Here is a 19,669-nt window from a genome sequence, read left to right as displayed (position 1 = left end):
GATTACTAAGATGACCAACTATGGTTTTTTGTGTCCTTTTATCCATTTTTGACTGACGTCTGTCTGTGTATGCGTCCTTGGTTGGCTTGTCTGGGGTTTGGCCTACAGTCGTAATTTGTCTAGAAACACATTGCGTCCTCTACCAATCTTGGTTTAGGGGACAGATGTTCTGGGGCTGATTCTGTGATAGCCATCAATCTTGTGCTGAATCCTGATTGATTTGATCTACTCCCAACTCTTCTATTACGACACCATCTACACAGAATAGCAGTCTTTATTTTGGCCTCAGACAGACAGACGAGGACGTCTTGTGACTGTCACAACAATGACTCGTCCTCGAAAAAAAATTGATCGGTTGATTTTACTTAATCTAATTGTTATATTGTATTATTTTGATATTTAACTGGTTGTATCAGCCCTTGAAAAAGGGTACATGTATTGTTACAACATAAGTCTTTATCATTGTATCACATCTGTTAAGTCTCATTTTATAGGGAAGAGAGTTTTATATCTTACAACGATTTCTACTTCTCATAGATGTACCAATTTTAGAGATAAAATACCTAAAATGTACTATTTAAATTGTTTTAGTCAATTGCGAACAGACATTGAGGAAACTTTTCCTGGCTAACATTACTGGTATACTTGATACCACAATTCATTCAGAGGTTTGGTGTATGTGTTTCAGATAAATATGTCATTGTGGGGGCTCACGTTGACTCCTGGACCAAAGGGGCTGTGGATGCCGGGTCGGGCTACGCCGTTATCTGGGAGCTGGCACGAGCATTTACCTCCAAAGTGGAAAAAGGTACTGACCATTTCACTGACCATTTTGATGAAGTCTATAATCTATTTCTGGAGGCAGTTTAAAAAGAAGAAAGGATATTGATGAAAATTTTTTAATTTATTTCTTGCTTTATTTCGTACACTATATCTTATAAAGAAAAAAAATCAAGTCAAATCATATTGAAAAAATCTTGCGAAAAAAAATTCTGTTCAATCTTGTTCTCTGAACTCATACACAAGGCACTCTAAATATAAACTTTCTTTCAAATCGATATGTTTGCCCTAATTAGTAATCCATCTAAATTTTCAAATTTGCGTGCGATAACTAAATAATGCTAATAATCCAATATATATAATATAACATAGTCCCTTTGATTTACATATCATAGTGTTCATCTGTAGACTGATTTGTCTTTACAGGGTGGCGACCACGGCGATCCATTCTGTTTGCTCTCTGGGATGCCACTAAATACGGCCATATTGGATCATTTGAATGGGTGCAGGTTTGTATATCCTGGTTAGCCCAATTATCATTGTTTCTCCCATACTTAATTAACAGAGAATTATTTTACTGCACTCATCACAGGTTCATTCATATATGGTAAAAACGATAATGACATGTATTTATACATATTTTAATTGATACAATACTATGCAAATGAAACCTCTTCAGATTGGAATGAGTTGTATATTCACTTTTAAATAAGAATAAATGCTGATGATATTATTTTGATTGGACAGGAGTATGAAAAACAGCTGCTGACTGGAGCAGTGGCCTATATCAACTTGGACGCTGTGATTAGAGGTAAGAAATTAATTATTACCTATCAATTATTTTTCCCAAGTCTTCTACTAAGCCATTACTGTATTGTAGCTTATAGAGATGTATAAAATCTAACATATTTATCCATGTCTGGTAATAAGCCCTCCCTGTATAATGTAGGTCAATAGAGGTGAGATATACAGAATAGTACCATATTTATCTATCAATAACCCCATGTCTGGTAATAAGCCCTCCCTGTATAATGTAGGTCAGCAGAGGTGAGATTTACAGAATAGTACCATATTTATCTATCAATAACCCCATGTCTGGTAATAAGCCCTCCTGTATAATGTGGTCAGCAGAGGTGAGATTTACAGAATAGTACCATATTTATCTATCAATAACCCCATGTATGGTAATAAGCCCTCCCTGTATAATGTCAGGCAATAGAGGTGAGATTTACAGAATAGTACCATATTTATCTATCAATAACCCCATGTCTGGTAATAAGCCCTCCCTGTATAATGTAGGTCAATAGAGGTGAGATATACAGAATAGTACCATATTTATCTATCAATAACCCCATGTCTGGTAATAAGCCCTCCCTGTATAATGTAGGTCAATAGAGATGAGATTTACAGAATAGTACCATATTTATCTATCAATAAGCCCATGTCTGGTAATAAGCCCTCCCTGTATAATGTAGGTCATATTTATCTATTAATTGATATCTACATGACTGGTTATTGACCTTTATCCCTGTATTATGTAGCTATTTGATGTAAGAGTAAGGGAACATTATCTTATTCTCATTGATCAGTGACAAAGGATTTATTTAAGTGGTTTCAAAATTTTTCTTTCTGACAGAAGAGAAAGAGTAAGTTATTAGAAGTAATGGGACACTGCACTAATTAATGAGGGTTCTATTCTTAATTTAAGGTTGTTGATGAAGGTGGTTCTCCAAGGATCTGTTTTAGGTCCACTAGTTTTCTTTCTTATTTACATTAATAATGTTACTAATATATTAAACATACATTTGATATCATTGAAAGTTTGTACTGGTAATACATTGTACATGTAGTTTTTTTTGGAGATGTCATAATTAATGTAATCATGCTTACACAATGATCCAGAACCAGTAGCACAACTAACCTACTACTAAAAGTGAGAGGGCAAATAAAATTTAACCTCAATAAGAAATATTTGTTAATATTTTCTAGGAATCATGGTATTAATCACCTCTACAACAATTCCTCACAGCTTTAGTCTTCATGCTATCACACACTCTGTACCACTTTTTAGTAAATACAGCTTAGTTAAGTGTAAACTGTAGACATTTAATCATTGAAAAGAAAATGTAATGATCAGGGAAACTTTTCTTGATTTAATTCTCATGTACAAAAAGAGATGATAATCAAATAATTGAAATAGAATAATTTATGGTGCTAACATGTCTGATGGGAGTTTAAATAAAACTAGTATGTACCTTTACAAAGCACTTTACCCCCTGTGTATTTCTCTGTTCTATAGGTAATTATTCATTCTCTGCTGAGGCCAGCCCATTGCTGTACTCTCTCATCAAAACAGCGGCCAGTCAGGTGCCCTGTGTCGACCCCGACTACCACGATATGTCTGTGCTGCAGATGTGGACGAGAAAGTTCCCAGACCTGACCAACAGTTCACAACCTAGGTACCTAAATAGTGTAGCTGGGATTCAGTCGGATGTCTAAGTCAGATGGAAACAGTGACAATTTTCTGTATAGTTATATCAGTTTATTGGTGATTTTTTTAAGAATCCATTACCATGGCGTGGTTATTTCCCATTTTACTAAAACTGATTTTGGTGATTTTACAAATGAAAGGCAATTGTAATGGCTGTCTGTATCAATACATCGATAATTTCATCAATACTAGTTAGAGCTTTTCCATCGCAGACATCAATGATAATTTTTTCTGTAATTACAAAGTTTCACTTTGACGGTATTTTATAGGATTTTCTCTTAGAAGCTGAGTGAAAGTTTCCTTTCATAAATATCTGTATTATTATTTTTTTGTGATTTTGTAGGATTTTTCCATTGGAAGGAGACAGTGACCATTCTCCATTTTACTACTACTTGGGTGTGCCTGCATTTTCACCTGCCTACACTTTCAATGTGAAGGTAACTATAAACAGTCCTTATTTGTCCTATGGTAATGATAGTGCTTATCAAATGAAATAACAAATCTCGAGTTAAAACATTTGAAGTACATTTGTATATATCAGGTGTGTGTGGGGGAGGGGTTGGGGTGCTCTCTATTGAAAGTTATTTGTAATGTCATTGAAATTATGCAACCTTTCCAACATTATCTCCCAGAATTCAGTTTATATTTGGGTCATATCGTCACCTTGATAAGGTGATGAGTCACAACATACATGCCAAGAAATAGATCACTGTGATCTATACATTTGACTTTGACCCAAATAAAACAAATCTTATTCAGGTTTTCTTTTATACAATATGCTTATGGATACTATGATTATTATACAAGTTATTTATAAATTACCATGGTTGTTCCTCAGTATTTCAGCTGATTATTTCCATGCCTGTTGTAGCTTTATAAAAACCTGCCGACCTATCCTGCCTATAGCACATTAGAGGACACGATTGACTACCTACAAGTTTTCATCGACCCGAAGATGGAGCTTCACGAGACGGTCTCCAAAGTTGTGTCTGATGTTTTACTTCGACTTGCAGACAGCGCCATCATTCCATTTGATATTCAAAGTTACATAGGCATATTTGAAAATGGAAAAAAATACTTACAGACATTGAAGTCTGTGTTCTTAGTAGCGAATGTCAATCTTGGTAAGTTGACGTGTTGTGTTGTTAATATAATGTGACCGTACGCGGTATTCTGTAAGATGTCTTCCTCAGTATATTACAGTGAGAAAACACAATAAGATAGGCGAGAATCCTCTCTTTCAAAACAGGTATATACTACCACAGCTACCAAAACCACATGTAGTCACCACACATATAACGTATGTAAGACTCTAAAAACAATTCTTTAATCATCTTCATTTGACTCCAAAAACAATTCTATAATCATCTTCATTTGCTTTTGATTAATAGATAGAATGTCCTAAATAGCCAAACCTAATGACAAAATGTAAGAAGACAATAGATAGGATGTCCTAAATGGCCAAAACTAATTATAAAATACAAAAAGACTGTGATCTCTAGTTGTATAAAACTGCATGTATCTTATAGGTTATTTGTTATTCTTTGTATGAAACATTAACCAAAATGTGATGAAAAGCAAAAGAGAGTGTTAAATCGCGAATAATTCAATATATCACTTTATTGTCTCAAGTCATATTTCTCTGATATTTGAAATATTTTGTCTTTCTTTTCCAGATACTTTAGTTTCAAGAATTGATGATTTCATAAAAACAATCAACACATTTTCATCAAATATAACAAATATAGATGTTTCTAAATTAAAGTAAGTATATGGTTACATTAAGGTATTATGATAATACTATATACTACATTTTCATGAAATATGACAAAAACATATGTTTCTAAATTAAATTGACAGTACATTGATCTCTGAAGCTCTATCTGTACTGAATAGCCCTGTGTTGGTCTTCAAAATCACACAGTAATCCAAACCAGAGATCCAATATACCAATAAAATGTATGGTGGTTTGGGTTTCATGGTCCCCAAGGCCCAGTTTCATGAACGTTCCTTAATTTAAGGAATCCCTTAACTTAAAATTCTCCATAGGAAAGCATTACAAAAGTTAAGGAAAGTTCCTTAACTTAAGATTTTATCCTTAACTTTTGTAACACATTTCTATGGGAAAATTTAAGTTAAGGAATCTTTATCGTAAGACATCAGCGCCCAGTTTCATGAAGATTCAAAGTCAAAATGAAAGTAAAAATCATAGCTTTGATTGAATCATGTCTTATATAGAATAAGTTTGTGATCATTTATCTAATTATCTATGTTTTATTTCCAGTGAATATGACATACAACATTTGAATCATAAACTGATACAGGTACCAAGGGTATTTATAACAGATAAAGGTTTACCTGGACAACCACAATACAGGTAAGTCTATATACTGTGGGTATTTATAACAGATAAAGGTTTACCTGGACAACCACAATACAGGTAAGTCTATATACTGTGGGTATTTATAACAGATAAAGGTTTACCTGGACAACCACAATACAGGTAAGTCTATATACTGTGGGTATTTATAACAGATAAAGGTTTACCTGGACAACCACAATACAGGTAAGTCTATATACTGTGGGTATTTATATTAACAGATAAAGGTTTACCTGGACAACCACAATACAGGTAAGTCTATATACTGTGGGTATTTATAACAGATAAAGGTTTACCTGGACAACCACAATACAGGTAAGTCTATATACTGTGGGTATTTATAACAGATAAAGGTTTACCTGGACAACCACAATACAGGTAAGTCTATATACTGTGGGTATTTATAACAGATAAAGGTTTACCTGGACAACCACAATACAGGTAAGTCTATATACTGTGGGTATTTATAACAGATAAAGGTTTACCTGGACAACCACAATACAGGTAAGTCTATATACTGTGGGTATTTATAACAGATAAAGGTTTACCTGGACAACCACAATACAGGTAAGTCTATATACTGTGGGTATTTATAACAGATAAAGGTTTACCTGGACAACCACAATACAGGTAAGTCTATATACTGTGGGTATTTATAACAGATAAAGGTTTACCTGGACAACCACAATACAGGTAAGTCTATATACTGTGGGTATTTATAACAGATAAAGGTTTACCTGGACAACCACAATACAGGTAAGTCTATATACTGTGGGTATTTATAACAGATAAAGGTTTACCTGGACAACCACAATACAGGTAAGTCTATATACTGTGGGTATTTATATTAACAGATAAAGGTTTACCTGGACAACCACAATACAGGTAAGTCTATATACTGTGGGTATTTATAACAGATAAAGGTTTACCTGGACAACCACAATACAGGTAAGTCTATATACTGTGGGTATTTATAACAGATAAAGGTTTACCTGGACAACCACAATACAGGTAAGTCTATATACTGTGGGTATTTATAACAGATAAAGGTTTACCTGGACAACCACAATACAGGTAAGTCTATATACTGTGGGTATTTATAACAGATAAAGGTTTACCTGGACAACCACAATACAGGTAAGTCTATATACTGTGGGTATTTATAACAGATAAAGGTTTACCTGGACAACCACAATACAGGTAAGTCTATATACTGTGGGTATTTATAACAGATAAAGGTTTACCTGGACAACCACAATACAGGTAAGTCTATATACTGTGGGTATTTATAACAGATAAAGGTTTACCTGGACAACCACAATACAGGTAAGTCTATATACTGTGGGTATTTATAACAGATAAAGGTTTACCTGGACAACCACAATACAGGTAAGTCTATATACTGTGGGTATTTATAACAGATAAAGGTTTACCTGGACAACCACAATACAGGTAAGTCTATATACTGTGGGTATTTATAACAGATAAAGGTTTACCTGGACAACCACAATACAGGTAAGTCTATATACTGTGGGTATTTATAACAGATAAAGGTTTACCTGGACAACCACAATACAGGTAAGTCTATATACTGTGGGTATTTATAACAGATAAAGGTTTACCTGGACAACCACAATACAGGTAAGTCTATATACTGTGGGTATTTATAACAGATAAAGGTTTACCTGGACAACCACAATACAGGTAAGTCTACATACTGTGGGTATTTATAACAGATAAAGGTTTACCTGGACAACCACAATACAGGTAAGTCTATATACTGTGAGTATTTATAACAGATAAAGGTTTACCTGGACAACCACAATACAGGTAAGTCTATATACTGTGGGTATTTATAACAGATAAAGGTTTACCTGGACAACCACAATACAGGTAAGTCTATATACTGTGGGTATTTATAACAGATAAAGGTTTACCTGGACAACCACAATACAGGTAAGTCTATATACTGTGGGTATTTATAACAGATAAAGGTTTACCTGGACAACCACAATACAGGTAAGTCTATATACTGTGGGTATTTATAACAGATAAAGGGTTACCTGGACAACCACAATACAGGTAAGTCTATATACTGTGGGTATTTATAACAGATAAAGGTTTACCTGGACAACCACAATACAGGTAAGTCTATATACTGTGGGTATTTATAACAGATAAAGGGTTACCTGGACAACCACAATACAGGTAAGTCTATATACTGTGGGTATTTATAACAGAAAAAGGTTTACCTGGACAACCACAATACAGGTATATCTGTACTGCCAATTTTTGTCATTTCCTGTCATTTTGAAATTACTAGTTTCTATTCCTCTGTCTTGAAATGAAAGACCTAACGATATTCCAAAATCATTGTGAGAACATTTTGATATTATTCAGATTTCCAGTTAGACGAATACTTTAACTATGCCAGCGTTTTCTGTTGTAGGAATATTTTAATTTCACCACTCCCGGAGGATCTGAACACCCCTCAAGTTTTCCCGGGAATCGCAGCGGCCCTAAAAGACGTTCTCAGTGACCAGAATTGGTTACCAATGAAACAACAGATCTCTTATATAATAATAGCCTTACAGCAGGCTACTGACTTACTAAGTGACAGGATTTTAGGGGAATCACTATGACCTGATCTTACTTCCACTTTCTTTTCCTTCCGATTGCACAAGAGTGTGCCTGGTTGAGTATGTGTTTATGTTAGTATAAGACTGGTTGGAAGTGGATGTTGAAGAAAAGTTTAAATTGGCTAAAATATTAGTTTTACTATTATTTAATATTTTGAATATTTATTATGAATGCAATGCATGTAAATTTGAGTGCAAAGTTGAGAGCTATTGTATATATAGACTTCAAATATTAAATAAGATTTGTAAATATGTAGATGAATTAATATATAACAAGACCAAAGGAAATGAGCTGATATGGTGTATCTATAAGGAAAAGTGATTATTGGTATATGTGTAATAAGATTTGTGTATTTTATTTGGATATATCTTCCATCTGTACCCATGATACATTACATGTACTTAGCATTGCTGTTGTCATGACAACCAAAATTTTTGAGCACATATTGGTAAAAAAACATAAAGTTGCAGAACAAGTACTTTGTATAACAAAGTTTACTCCTCAAATTCTACCAGTATTACATTTGCTGCTATGTGAACGCCAAACTTTTGTACAGAGTCTGTTTAGGTAGATGTTTTATCATTGTGAGGTTAGATATGATACTGCTGCTATTAATGATATCGGGACAATCCGTAGCTCAGATCATTTTTCAGTACATTATCAAAATAAATCTATTTATTAAATAAATATTTGTTTGATCTGAAAATTTAATCTGTTACAAAGATAATTTCATGAGCAGAAGTTTATTTGTTATTCCTGTTACTGCCAAAAGAATGATTTTGTGGTCTACAGTTACCTCCCTTTGTCCATTGCCAGTATTTTACATTGAATTTTTATTAATTTCGCCTATTGCTGTAGGAATTGTTTGTCTTTGACCACTGTTTTGAAATAAACTGCACTAGCAAATACTAAAAAAATATATTATGGTATTATTCATGTGTAAAGATGATGGTGTGATCAAAAGGTTGGAAATCAAATTGTAATTCCAGGAATTTTTATAGCCCCAAATAAAATAAAAATATTAAAGATGCTCCACCACCGACAGAGCATAAATGATACTCATCATTTGAGCAATAATTGGTGTTTAATCGGGTATACATATGTCTAATTAACACAAAAAGTGATTTAAAATAAATTATTTTGCTTTTGGTGCATGCACAATCAGTACTGCATTCCATATAGGACATATAGTGCCACAGAATTTTTTCGGGATGCAATTAATTATTTTTGATATTTTTATCTTAAAGTAAAATTAGGAGGTCAAACTTTTCAATGGTGGTAATGGTGTAAAGTGAGTAACTTTTGTACCTAACAAGAAAAATACTTAATTGTCTGCTCCTGTTTTTGATAGAGAAAAATTACTATTTGTCAGCAGTGGAACATCTTTAAGGAAAAATTTAAGTTTGTTTGTGGATAAGGAGTTTTTCAACGGAAATGACACTGATAACTGATACTGATGCCTCAATAAAAATTATGTGTTGACTATTGAATAATGTGAAAGAAGCACCAATATGTTAGATAATCTGTCAGAATTAATTCATTATTGATATTAGTTGTATATTTTACCATCTATTTATTACCAGTATACATGTACATTGTGCTCAACTATATTTCTTGAAAGATAAGGAAAAATGACATGAGTGATATATATAATTATAGCTTTAATGTGTCTATACCGAAACCAGTTATGGACGAAAAATCAACTGCTTAAAAAAAGTACACTGTATATTAAATAGTATTAATAAGGAAAAATGTCTTCCAAAATGTACATGTTAGCAGATTTAGTTATTGAACTTTCAATGTGTAATCATTTTCATACATATATCAATATCAAAATCATGGATCATATTGAATTTGATTAGAATGAGAATGTTTATTGTGTGAAAAGGCTCATTTGAAGAGACACTAGAATTGCTGATGACAACATTTTAATTTCTTTTTAACCTTAATTTACCTGTATTTCCATGCATATTCCAGAAATAGAGTCCTAGTCCAATGTTAGTAGGTCTATTTTTATACTTGATAGTGTATGTGGGTCTTGTGTGTATATCTGTATTGAAAGGCACCAGGCATTATATAACTGAAAGTGACGTGTAAATATCATGTAAATAGAAAATTGTAAATATTATGTACAAGATAACAAGACATCTATTTATAGAGAAATGTCCCAGACAAGCAGGCCTAGATTGTGTATAAATTTCTGTAGATAATAATGTATAGTCTTGTTTTACTTCTGAATCCTCAACACTTTTTGTCTTTCCTCTCAGTATATTGTACTATAAATGAAAGTTATGTGTGAGTCATCTCCCCTGTTATGATATAGTTGCCTCCCCTTTACAATTAATTTGTGAGTGATCTCCCCTGTTACAATAGATATCTCCTTTCTGCTCTCTAGGTGCCCTACAAACATTTTTCATTTAATGTTGATGATAAAGTATTGTATATTTTTCTGTTTATCAATTTAACCCAAATAGTTTTGTCACAGATGCTTAAATTGTGGAAAAAATTAATTGATTAAAAAAAAATAGATTGAAAGAATCAATGATTCACTTCAATTTTTTTATTATCGAGACTGTCGTTTAGGTATAAATATTGAATGTCTTTTTATCATTTGAATTTTTTTTTAATTTTGATATATTTGTAACAATTAGTTTTAATCATTAGATTTCTGCTTCAATCATTCTTGTTTCTTTGAGAAACATGTACATATGGTTATAAAGTAGCCTACAATTGTTTATTACTCTGCTGTTTTCTAAGTCCTATCTGCTGACATACAACAATCATTATATACAACATCTAAATCGTTCAGATGTCACCTGGAAATTGCTCAATCAAGAACTTTAACAATTTCTTTACATTAATTAACTTCTTGTGGATTAACTATAGTAACTGTTATTTAATTGTTTTATTACTCTATATAGTGGGTCTCATTCTCTCAGCCCCGTGCATATGATGGAGTAATGAGTATCGGAGAATGTCAAACACCTTGACCACTATGGCCGACTTTTCCCATATGATAATTTACAAACATATATCCGACAATCTCTCAGATGCTATGATCCCAAAACTGCTGTATAAAGTCATGATCAAGTTTTACTTTGACAGTATTACTTCGGGTGTCAATTCAGTAATTCATACTTTACATGTTTACATGTATTTACTGTTGAGTTAATTAAATAATTGAAATGTTAATGTTTCTGCAAGTTGAAATGATATTAGTGAAGTATTTTGTACAACACCTTTCTTATAAAATTTGTCATAATATATTAGTGATAAAGGAAGGTCGAAATATTGAACAAAGTGAAGGGGACATCCATTGTTGTTGTGTATGCATAATTTTTCTTCTAGATATATCATATTCTTGAATCTGTAAAACAAACTTTACTATCTCTGTGAGTTTCAATTGTAGATAATATAACAGAGAAAATAGATTGGCTTCAGTCTGCATTCTTAAGCTTCAGCCCATACAATGATTGTAGCTTACATAGTGTGGTTTTAATATGGACAATAAGTTTTAGTCCCATGGTGACAAGTTGTCAATAAGGCTCCCTTGTTTAGTTTTACATGTGATTTTTTTATAGTTGTTTTAGTTCTGTATTTAGTCTTGTTTTATGTAATTTTTACCTGTATTTTATATATTTTATGGTGGTGGTTGTGATTGTGATATTTGACTGCTACTGTCCCATTCCAGTTTAGTTTTACCCTGGCATTAATGCCCCGTTATATACATGTTGGATGTATTTTATGTAGATCATTTGATTTGTGATTAATAATTTTTGTAGAAGATAAAATATGCTAGTTTTGTTTTGTGTCACCAGTTACACTAGTTTTCTTTTAAGTAACCAGGGTATATAAACACTATTTATGGAATAGATGGTAAGAATAAAACAATAAAATAGACCATGGTAATTGTCATGGTAGAGCTATGTTATAATTATGCTGATCGATCACTTGGATTTCATCACTGATTTAGATAAAGAGAATTTTATGAAGTCTTAATGCTATGAAAATTGTTTAGTGTTTATTCAAGTCTTTAACATAGTTTGCCTAGATGACCTTTACTTTACTTGTGATGTCTGACAATTAACTTTCAGACTGACCTTGACCTTTGACACATTTAGACATAAACTGCCTGACCTTGACCTTGATTAAATGTGAAGCCTTAACCTTAGTAGCTTTTGCCACTTTTGAGTTAGTGAAACATACTTTAATATACAAAATGTAATATACTATTTCTACCCAAGATTTTACAATACTTTACACTTATTTATCATTTACACTTTTAGATCTGATGATGATGATGATGAAGCTGTTTTTGTGATTGTTTGTCCATAAGTAGAATCTCCATTACCAAAATGTTTAACAGCCAAAAAGTCCATTTCCTTACCATATGTACATGTATAGTTAGAGACGGAGAGTTAGAGAGCTATTGATAGTGTTTGGTCTTATCATGGGAAACTGGACCATTTACTGAATCATAACAGTTGTTGGCCAAAAGAAAGTTTAATTCAAATAATACTTTTAACTCATTCACTCCTGAAAACACATTTAGACTCTTTTAAATCAAAGACTAGACTAGTCCATTATGATAGTTCAGGGGTGAAAGAGTTAATAATTTGTGAAACCTGCTGCTGAGCAAATTCTTATAGAATTTACTGATAAGAAGTTGATACTGTAAGTTAGATAGTATATTGTTTGGTGTCCTTCCTTTTGGCCATAACTGTGTATAGTGCTGAGAGTGAGAGTGAGACTTCTATGTCATACAGATGATTTAAGGAAATTATGAAATAAAAAGTACTTGTACATTAAAACATTGTTATTCTTGTTTACTAATGGTCTTTATTTGTGCCTGGGCAATTGAAATTGAGGCCTCAAAAAGGGGGAGGGGCGCTTATAGGGACATGGGCGCCTATTGGGTCGAATATGGTAAGTGAAGTGAACATGTAAGTAAGGCATTGATAAGAGATGTAATCTTGACATTTCAAAATTTATATTTGTTAAAATGATCGAATTCAACATTTAGACTTATGAGAATTCATGTGAAACTTGAATAATAACTTATTGAACATACCATGTCAAACAATGGTAAGCTACAGCTACATTTGCAGATATTAGGAAACTTTGTTGTGGCCATATAAACTCAATACAGATTTCAATTACTGCTTTCATTATTTTGAATACTTCCACTTCTCCAGAAACTTTGATATACATTGTATATATTTTATCCCGCTTTCCTATGCTAAAGATCATGCAGGGATCGATTCGGGAGTAAAACAAAGGCATGTTAATATTGCTATAAAACTCGTGTTTTAGCAACAGAATATCGAAATCGATAAAAGAAAAATTGTTTTAAAATATCCTGAAAAATCTGAAAGAAAACATGTATAGGCAATGTCTCTTTTCTAATCTCTTGTCAATTAATTCTCTTGATATTAAAACAACTAAATAAACAATGAAACCTTGAACCGTTTGTTGGCAACTTGCGCTGAATACTCTCGATATATTAAGATTTAATGAAACGATCACGGATACACAATACAAGTAATTAATAATCATATTTTGTATCGGGGGTGTCATAGTGAGATGGTTCATGACGCGCTAATACAAATCGGTCAAATACATTTTGGGATAAGACAAGGGGAAACACTCTATCCCCACTTTTCAATGTTCATGTTCACAATACAAGTAATTAATAATCACATTTTGTATCGGGGGTGTCATAGTGAGATGGTTCAAGACGCGCTAATACAAATCGGTCAAATACATTTTGGGATAAGACAAGGGGAAACACTCTATCCCCATTTTTCAATGTCCATGTATTTTTTTTTTATTATCTTACTACACGAACTCGGTTACGGGATACTTTGTAAAGATCGTGAAATCAGCGAATTACTGCAGCACAAAAAAAAAAAATATTCTAGATTTTTTTTAATTTTTTTTTTTTTGGTGGTTGTTAACTGATGTCATACATGTATGTTACTCAATTTGACGGAGCCGAACCCGTGTGTGCTTGTCAAATTCAAATGTGTAATGCAAGAGACAAGATCTGACGCTTACACAATCTGATGATATTATAAATGTTACATCTATATGAAATTCGACAGGTAATACTGGGGAAAAAAACTAAATTATCCATGTAACATTTTAGAACATAAGTTGTACATAAACTTTAGGTGTATATTGGTACACTGTACTAGGGTAGAACATCTTTGATCCTACCGACACTAGTACAATTCAAGTGCTATTTAATTTCTTTATGTACTTTTAGCGATCATTTTGTTTCAATAGTCAATCAGTTAGATTTGGTAACTCTATTTGAAATATATGATCGATTTCAAAGTAAAGTTTCGTTCACAGAAGATTTTGAACAATTTCAAAATACAGTTCGTGTATTTATAATTAATAGTTAACATGTTCCGCGAACAATAATCATATAATTATCTACTCATACAGGTTTAGCTCAAAATAACCTTTACTTGAACTCATTATCTCTTCTTGTTGTATACATATGAACACATTGTACAACTGTATGTTGATGTACAAAGTACAAACTAAAAGTCGATTAGAAAAAGAAAGAAACTGCGAGGCAAGTCGCTGCCCAGGTAGGTCTTTCTGTGACATGAACAGGTGCGATACACCTGATATGAAGGATGTGTTAACGAGACAAACAATTATCGAGGTATATCTATTGTAAGTTGTTTCGGTAAATTATTTACTACTATTCTGAATAATAGAATTATGAAATGGGAGAAAGAAAATAGTATTTTAACAGATGCACAATTTGGATTCAGAAGGGGGTCTTCAACTTTAGACGCCATATTCGTATTACAAACTTTAATTAATAAGAAACTAAGAAATAAGGAAAGACTTTATTGTTGTTTTATAGATTTTCGAAAAGCATTCGATTTTATTGATAGAGGAAAGTTATGGAGTAAACTGATTAATTATGGAATTAGGGGAAAGTTTTTAAAAATCATAATTTCATTATAAGAAAAGCCTGTGTAAAACTCGATGGCCATTTGAGTCAATGCTTCCCGAACAGAACCGGACTCTTACAAGGGGAAATATTGTCACCCGTACTTTACTCAATGTATGTTAATGATTTTGAAATGAGTTTTATTAATGATAATTGTCCCAATATTGAACTACAAATGCTTAATTTGTTCCTATTAATGTATGCTGACGACACGGTCCTATTTGCCAATAGTCCAGAAGGTTTGCAATGCATGTTAAATTCATTATTAGATTATTCTAGACGCTGGAACCTGGAGGTTAATGTCGAAAAAAACGAAAATTATTGTTTTTAGAAACGGTGGTCACTTACGAAGTAATGAATCATGGAAATATGACAACATGAATGTAGAAATTGTTGACACGTTCAAATACTTAGGTATGCTTTTTAATTACAACGGCAAATTTACAAAAACACAGAAACATCTTGCAGAACAAGGTAAAAAGGCATTATTTGCATTAGCATCTTCCTTTAAAAATCATTGTTTGAATGTTGAAACATATTGTTCAGTTTTTGATTCACATGTAAGTAGTATTCTATGTTATGCAGCCGAAATTTGGGGACTACACAAAGCACCAGATATAGAAAGGGTACACTTGAATTTTTGTAAGAGAATTCTAAAAGTTAGAAAATCTACAAGTAATGATTTAGTATATTGTGAATTAGGTCGCTTACCTATGTATGTAGTTAGAAAACTAAGAGTGTTTAAATATTGGTTAAAGCTCAGAAATACGGATAACTTGATTGTGAAAACTTGTTTCGATGATCGCGTGAACGAAAATGACGAGTGGATAAGTAATATTAAGAATGAATTAACATTATTAGGACTCGGTTATATGGTTGACACTTACATTCCTGACAACGTTGCTTTTCAAATAATAAAACAGAGACTAGTTGATAGCACTAAGCAAAACATCTTAGCAAAAATATCTGCCTCACCAAAAGGTTTATTATACCAACACTTGATAAATAATCATTGTGTCCAATTTTATCTACGTAAATCTATTGAGGTCAAATACAAACATGTAATAACCAAATTTAGATTATCATGTCACAACTTAAATATTGAGGTTGGTAGACACCATAACATTTTACGTAGAAATAGAATATGTATTAAATGTAACCTAAGAGATGTAGAAGATGAATTTCATTTTATTCTGATGTGTCCTTTTGATAATGATTTAAGGTTGAAATACATCAAAAAATACTATTATAAAAGACCATCTGTTTTCAAATTAATACAACTCCTAAGTATTAATAATGTAAGAGAATTATCCAATCTAGGTAAATATCTATATTTAGCATGCAAAAGGAGGAATTGAAAGCCTTATTGATATATATTTAGATAACAAATGTAATATATAAGTGTCCTTGTTAATTATCTTTCAGTTATTAGATTTGAGTTTGAAATCTGTCAACTGTCTCGCATTGAATTCATTATACATTATTTTACTACATGAATATTATTATTATTATTATGAACCTATGTAATATTCCAATATTTGTTGATCACTCTCCTTATATGGATTGGTACGTTGCAATTGATAAATACATGTTGTTATTTTCACCTATAGGTCGAAAGGCCTACGGAATAAAATGAATGAACCTGATATGATCGTGGTAAGAAAACATGACAAACAACACTCTGTACTTTAACATATAGTGTATTTATATGTTAACATAGATATGTACAGGTATATATATTTAGGCACGCGCGCTCGTGACTCTCTGACAACGTATGGTGTTCGACAATGTGACCTTCTCTCGCTCCACTCGTATTTGACTACAAGAAGAAAAAAAATGATTTACTCATAAAGTTTACAAAATAAGAAGTTCGTCATTAAAAATATAAATGTATATAATTATATAAACCGGAAAAAAGGTTAAAGCTTCAATCAATTTCGTCAAGGAGTTCGATATAACGTGTATTTTTTAAGCATGTATAGAGTCCTAAAGCAAAAAAAAAAAAAAAAAAAAAAGAAAAAAACTTGTACAGCAAGTTACTTTACAAAATTTGTATCAACACAAAGTTCATAAGTTATACAGTCACAAAAAACAATAACAAAACAGCAATTATAAATCTGATAATAAATATTCTGATTCTGTTCAAAACATGACGGGGAAAAACACCTACCATACTCACTCACTCCCATAATTTATCTTTGACCAATTCCTCGTTAGACTTGAAATGGGAAGTGAAAAATCCTGAGGGGTGGGGCACAGCACGTGTAAAACCCACCGCATTCTCTACAGCGGTCAAAATCATGGTAACCCTCAGGACAGTCGCCTAGGTAACACTCGATTTCTATTTCCTGGCTCGTAACGCACACTGAAATAAAAAAAAACCGTCAATACAATCACAGGGACTTGAGAAATAAAAAGGGACCGTTATCGCAAATACACGGGATTGAGAAAAAAAAGTGCCAGTTAGCACAATCACAAACACAAGGACTTGAGAAATAAAAAGGGGCCGCGAATACAGTCACAAACAAAGGCACCTGAGAATCAACATTGCATCGAAGTATAAATTTATCTTTAAATGTATACATATAGACCGTTTTTAGAGTTTCGTCAATGTATATGCATTTCACTTAGGTTAAAATTTCAATTTAGAAAATATTGCAAAGGATACGGAATGTTTCTTAATTTCTCCACATAGGAAATATTACAGACTACATTTCATTCACGTTTCGTATTGGTCGTGGACTCAAAATTAGGTCTAAGAAATCACTGATAAGAAAAGCCTTTCTTGGAAAATGTTGATGAAAGGGGAACCACACCACATAAGGTTTGACCAACTGTCGATAAAATGTCATCCTCCGAAACGCTTGTCTCAGTATGATTATCATGTCCCTGTGGTATAAACGACATGTTACGATGTAGTCCGCTAAACCTGCCTATATAATTAGGCTTTTGTTTTTTTTAAAAAAATGCCTAATATATACAAAAAATATTAATAAAAAAGCCTAATAATATAGACAGGTTTAGCGGACTAGTTACTATGATCTTATGTACATGCACAGGAGTTTGACGTTCTGTCATATAGTAAAAATATATAAAAAAAAAAATTACCCCTATATATAGTGGTATTTTTTTTATATATTTTTACTATATGTTATTGACAGAACGTCAAACTCCTGTGGTACATGTGAACCTCGTTTTTCTCGAACCTGCATCAATCGAAAACCATCTTCTAATCAGTAAACGAAGGGAGATAACTCTCACAGAACAAAATGATGATACCGAATTTGACAGGTCTGGGGTATAAAAAGGATTTTAATTGTTTGTCAATCTACAAAGTCGCTACTGAAGAAGCGTTTACAAAACCAATGTATAAGGTATCAAAAAGATTGAGAGTGTTTATAAAAGTAATACCATGGTCAACCAATGAATCATGTCGTTAGTTGGTAATCTAGTTTTTCGTCGATATATATATATATAAGTAAACCACTCAAAAAAACTAGCATTCTCGAATTTGATTTCAACAAATATAACATCGCTTCAAACGATGAAACGTGAGCCACCTAAATATATCTTTGCATTCCAAATTGTACAGGGACATGCCGAAAAGTTGCAGTCAATATGCAATTAATTTGGTCACAGCAACAGTTATAGACTGTAGATCAGTTCAGAAAAATGAAGTTAGGAATGGATACATGTAGAAGAAAGCATATACTTTGATACAATTGATTAGCCACTGTCACACAAACCGTAACTTAGAACCCATGTCCCTGTGTTCCTGATCAGCCGGGATATTATCGGTAAGCTATGTTTGGCGTTTTAGGATGAACATCGTAACTTACAGAAAACAAGATTAAAACATGTACGTCCGGTGCAAAAAGGAAATCGAAGGTCTAAATTTAGTACCGTACCTTGCGGTGGCAATTAGAAAAACAGGTAAAAATGCATTGATGTTGAGATAATTTTAAAAAGAAGAAGAAAAAAATATACATGTATATCAATTATGCATTAGAGAAGAAAATAAAAAGTGCAAATCAAAATAAAACAAGATTTACGAGCGTCAGATGAGTTACCTGTGTAAAGTAGCAGTACGGCAAAAAGAACACAAGTAAGTTTTTCCATGTCGTCTGCTGATGATCGTGCAACTTCCCGTCTCAGGAGCGCTGTTAAGGTCAACCCCGTCTCGTGTCGACTATATGTATACCGCAGTCGTGACGTCACTCGGGTCAAAACCTACCAAACGTGACTGAGCGAGCAGCGTTACACTGTTATGAGGTGAATTAGTGGACATTATGATTGATGTCATGTGGTCAATGTTTAGTCAAGGAAAATCTTATAAAATATGCACACGGTCATATGGACACTTACAGAGGCTGGAAACGCCCATTAACCACTGAGGGGAAAA

General features: G+C 32.7%; 1 protein-coding gene and 1 long non-coding RNA gene across 6 annotated transcripts in view; one reads left to right on the top strand and one right to left on the bottom strand.

Annotated features, from left to right (window-relative positions):
• Window positions 1-13,102, top strand: part of LOC138319403 (putative N-acetylated-alpha-linked acidic dipeptidase) — a 254,988-nt gene extending 241,886 nt beyond the window's left edge. For 3 of the 5 annotated variants that reach the window (XM_069262551.1, XM_069262540.1, XM_069262515.1), the window contains 10 exons: window positions 689-808; window positions 1,207-1,289; window positions 1,528-1,591; window positions 3,080-3,239; window positions 3,615-3,708; window positions 4,143-4,395; window positions 4,948-5,035; window positions 5,556-5,623; window positions 7,709-7,733; window positions 8,101-13,102. In XM_069262551.1, the coding sequence (XP_069118652.1) occupies window positions 689-808; window positions 1,207-1,289; window positions 1,528-1,591; window positions 3,080-3,239; window positions 3,615-3,708; window positions 4,143-4,395; window positions 4,948-5,035; window positions 5,556-5,623; window positions 7,709-7,733; window positions 8,101-8,293 (1,148 nt within the window). In that variant the 3' untranslated portion in view covers window positions 8,294-13,102. Of the gene's footprint in view, window positions 1-688; window positions 809-1,206; window positions 1,290-1,527; window positions 1,592-3,079; window positions 3,240-3,614; window positions 3,709-4,142; window positions 4,396-4,947; window positions 5,036-5,555; window positions 5,649-7,708; window positions 7,734-7,834; window positions 7,860-8,100 lie in introns of all 5 variants that reach the window. The other 2 variants (XM_069262530.1, XM_069262523.1) reach the window with 2 other exon arrangements.
• A 1,639-nt stretch (window positions 13,103-14,741) lies between these two features.
• On the bottom strand, window positions 14,742-19,462 carry LOC138309832 (uncharacterized). Its single transcript, XR_011206333.1, has 4 exons — window positions 19,338-19,462; window positions 17,438-17,632; window positions 16,910-17,086; window positions 14,742-14,929 (listed from the first exon to the last, which is right to left on the bottom strand). It is a non-coding gene; the product is annotated as an uncharacterized lncRNA (long non-coding RNA).
• Window positions 19,463-19,669: the final 207 nt, after the last annotated feature.

The sequence above is a fragment of the Argopecten irradians genome, chromosome 1 (genome assembly GCF_041381155.1).
Source record: "Argopecten irradians isolate NY chromosome 1, Ai_NY, whole genome shotgun sequence".
NCBI lineage: Eukaryota > Metazoa > Mollusca > Bivalvia > Pectinida > Pectinidae > Argopecten > Argopecten irradians.
The sequence above is the reverse complement of the archived record's forward strand: the minus strand, read 5'-3'. Positions and strand labels throughout refer to the sequence as shown.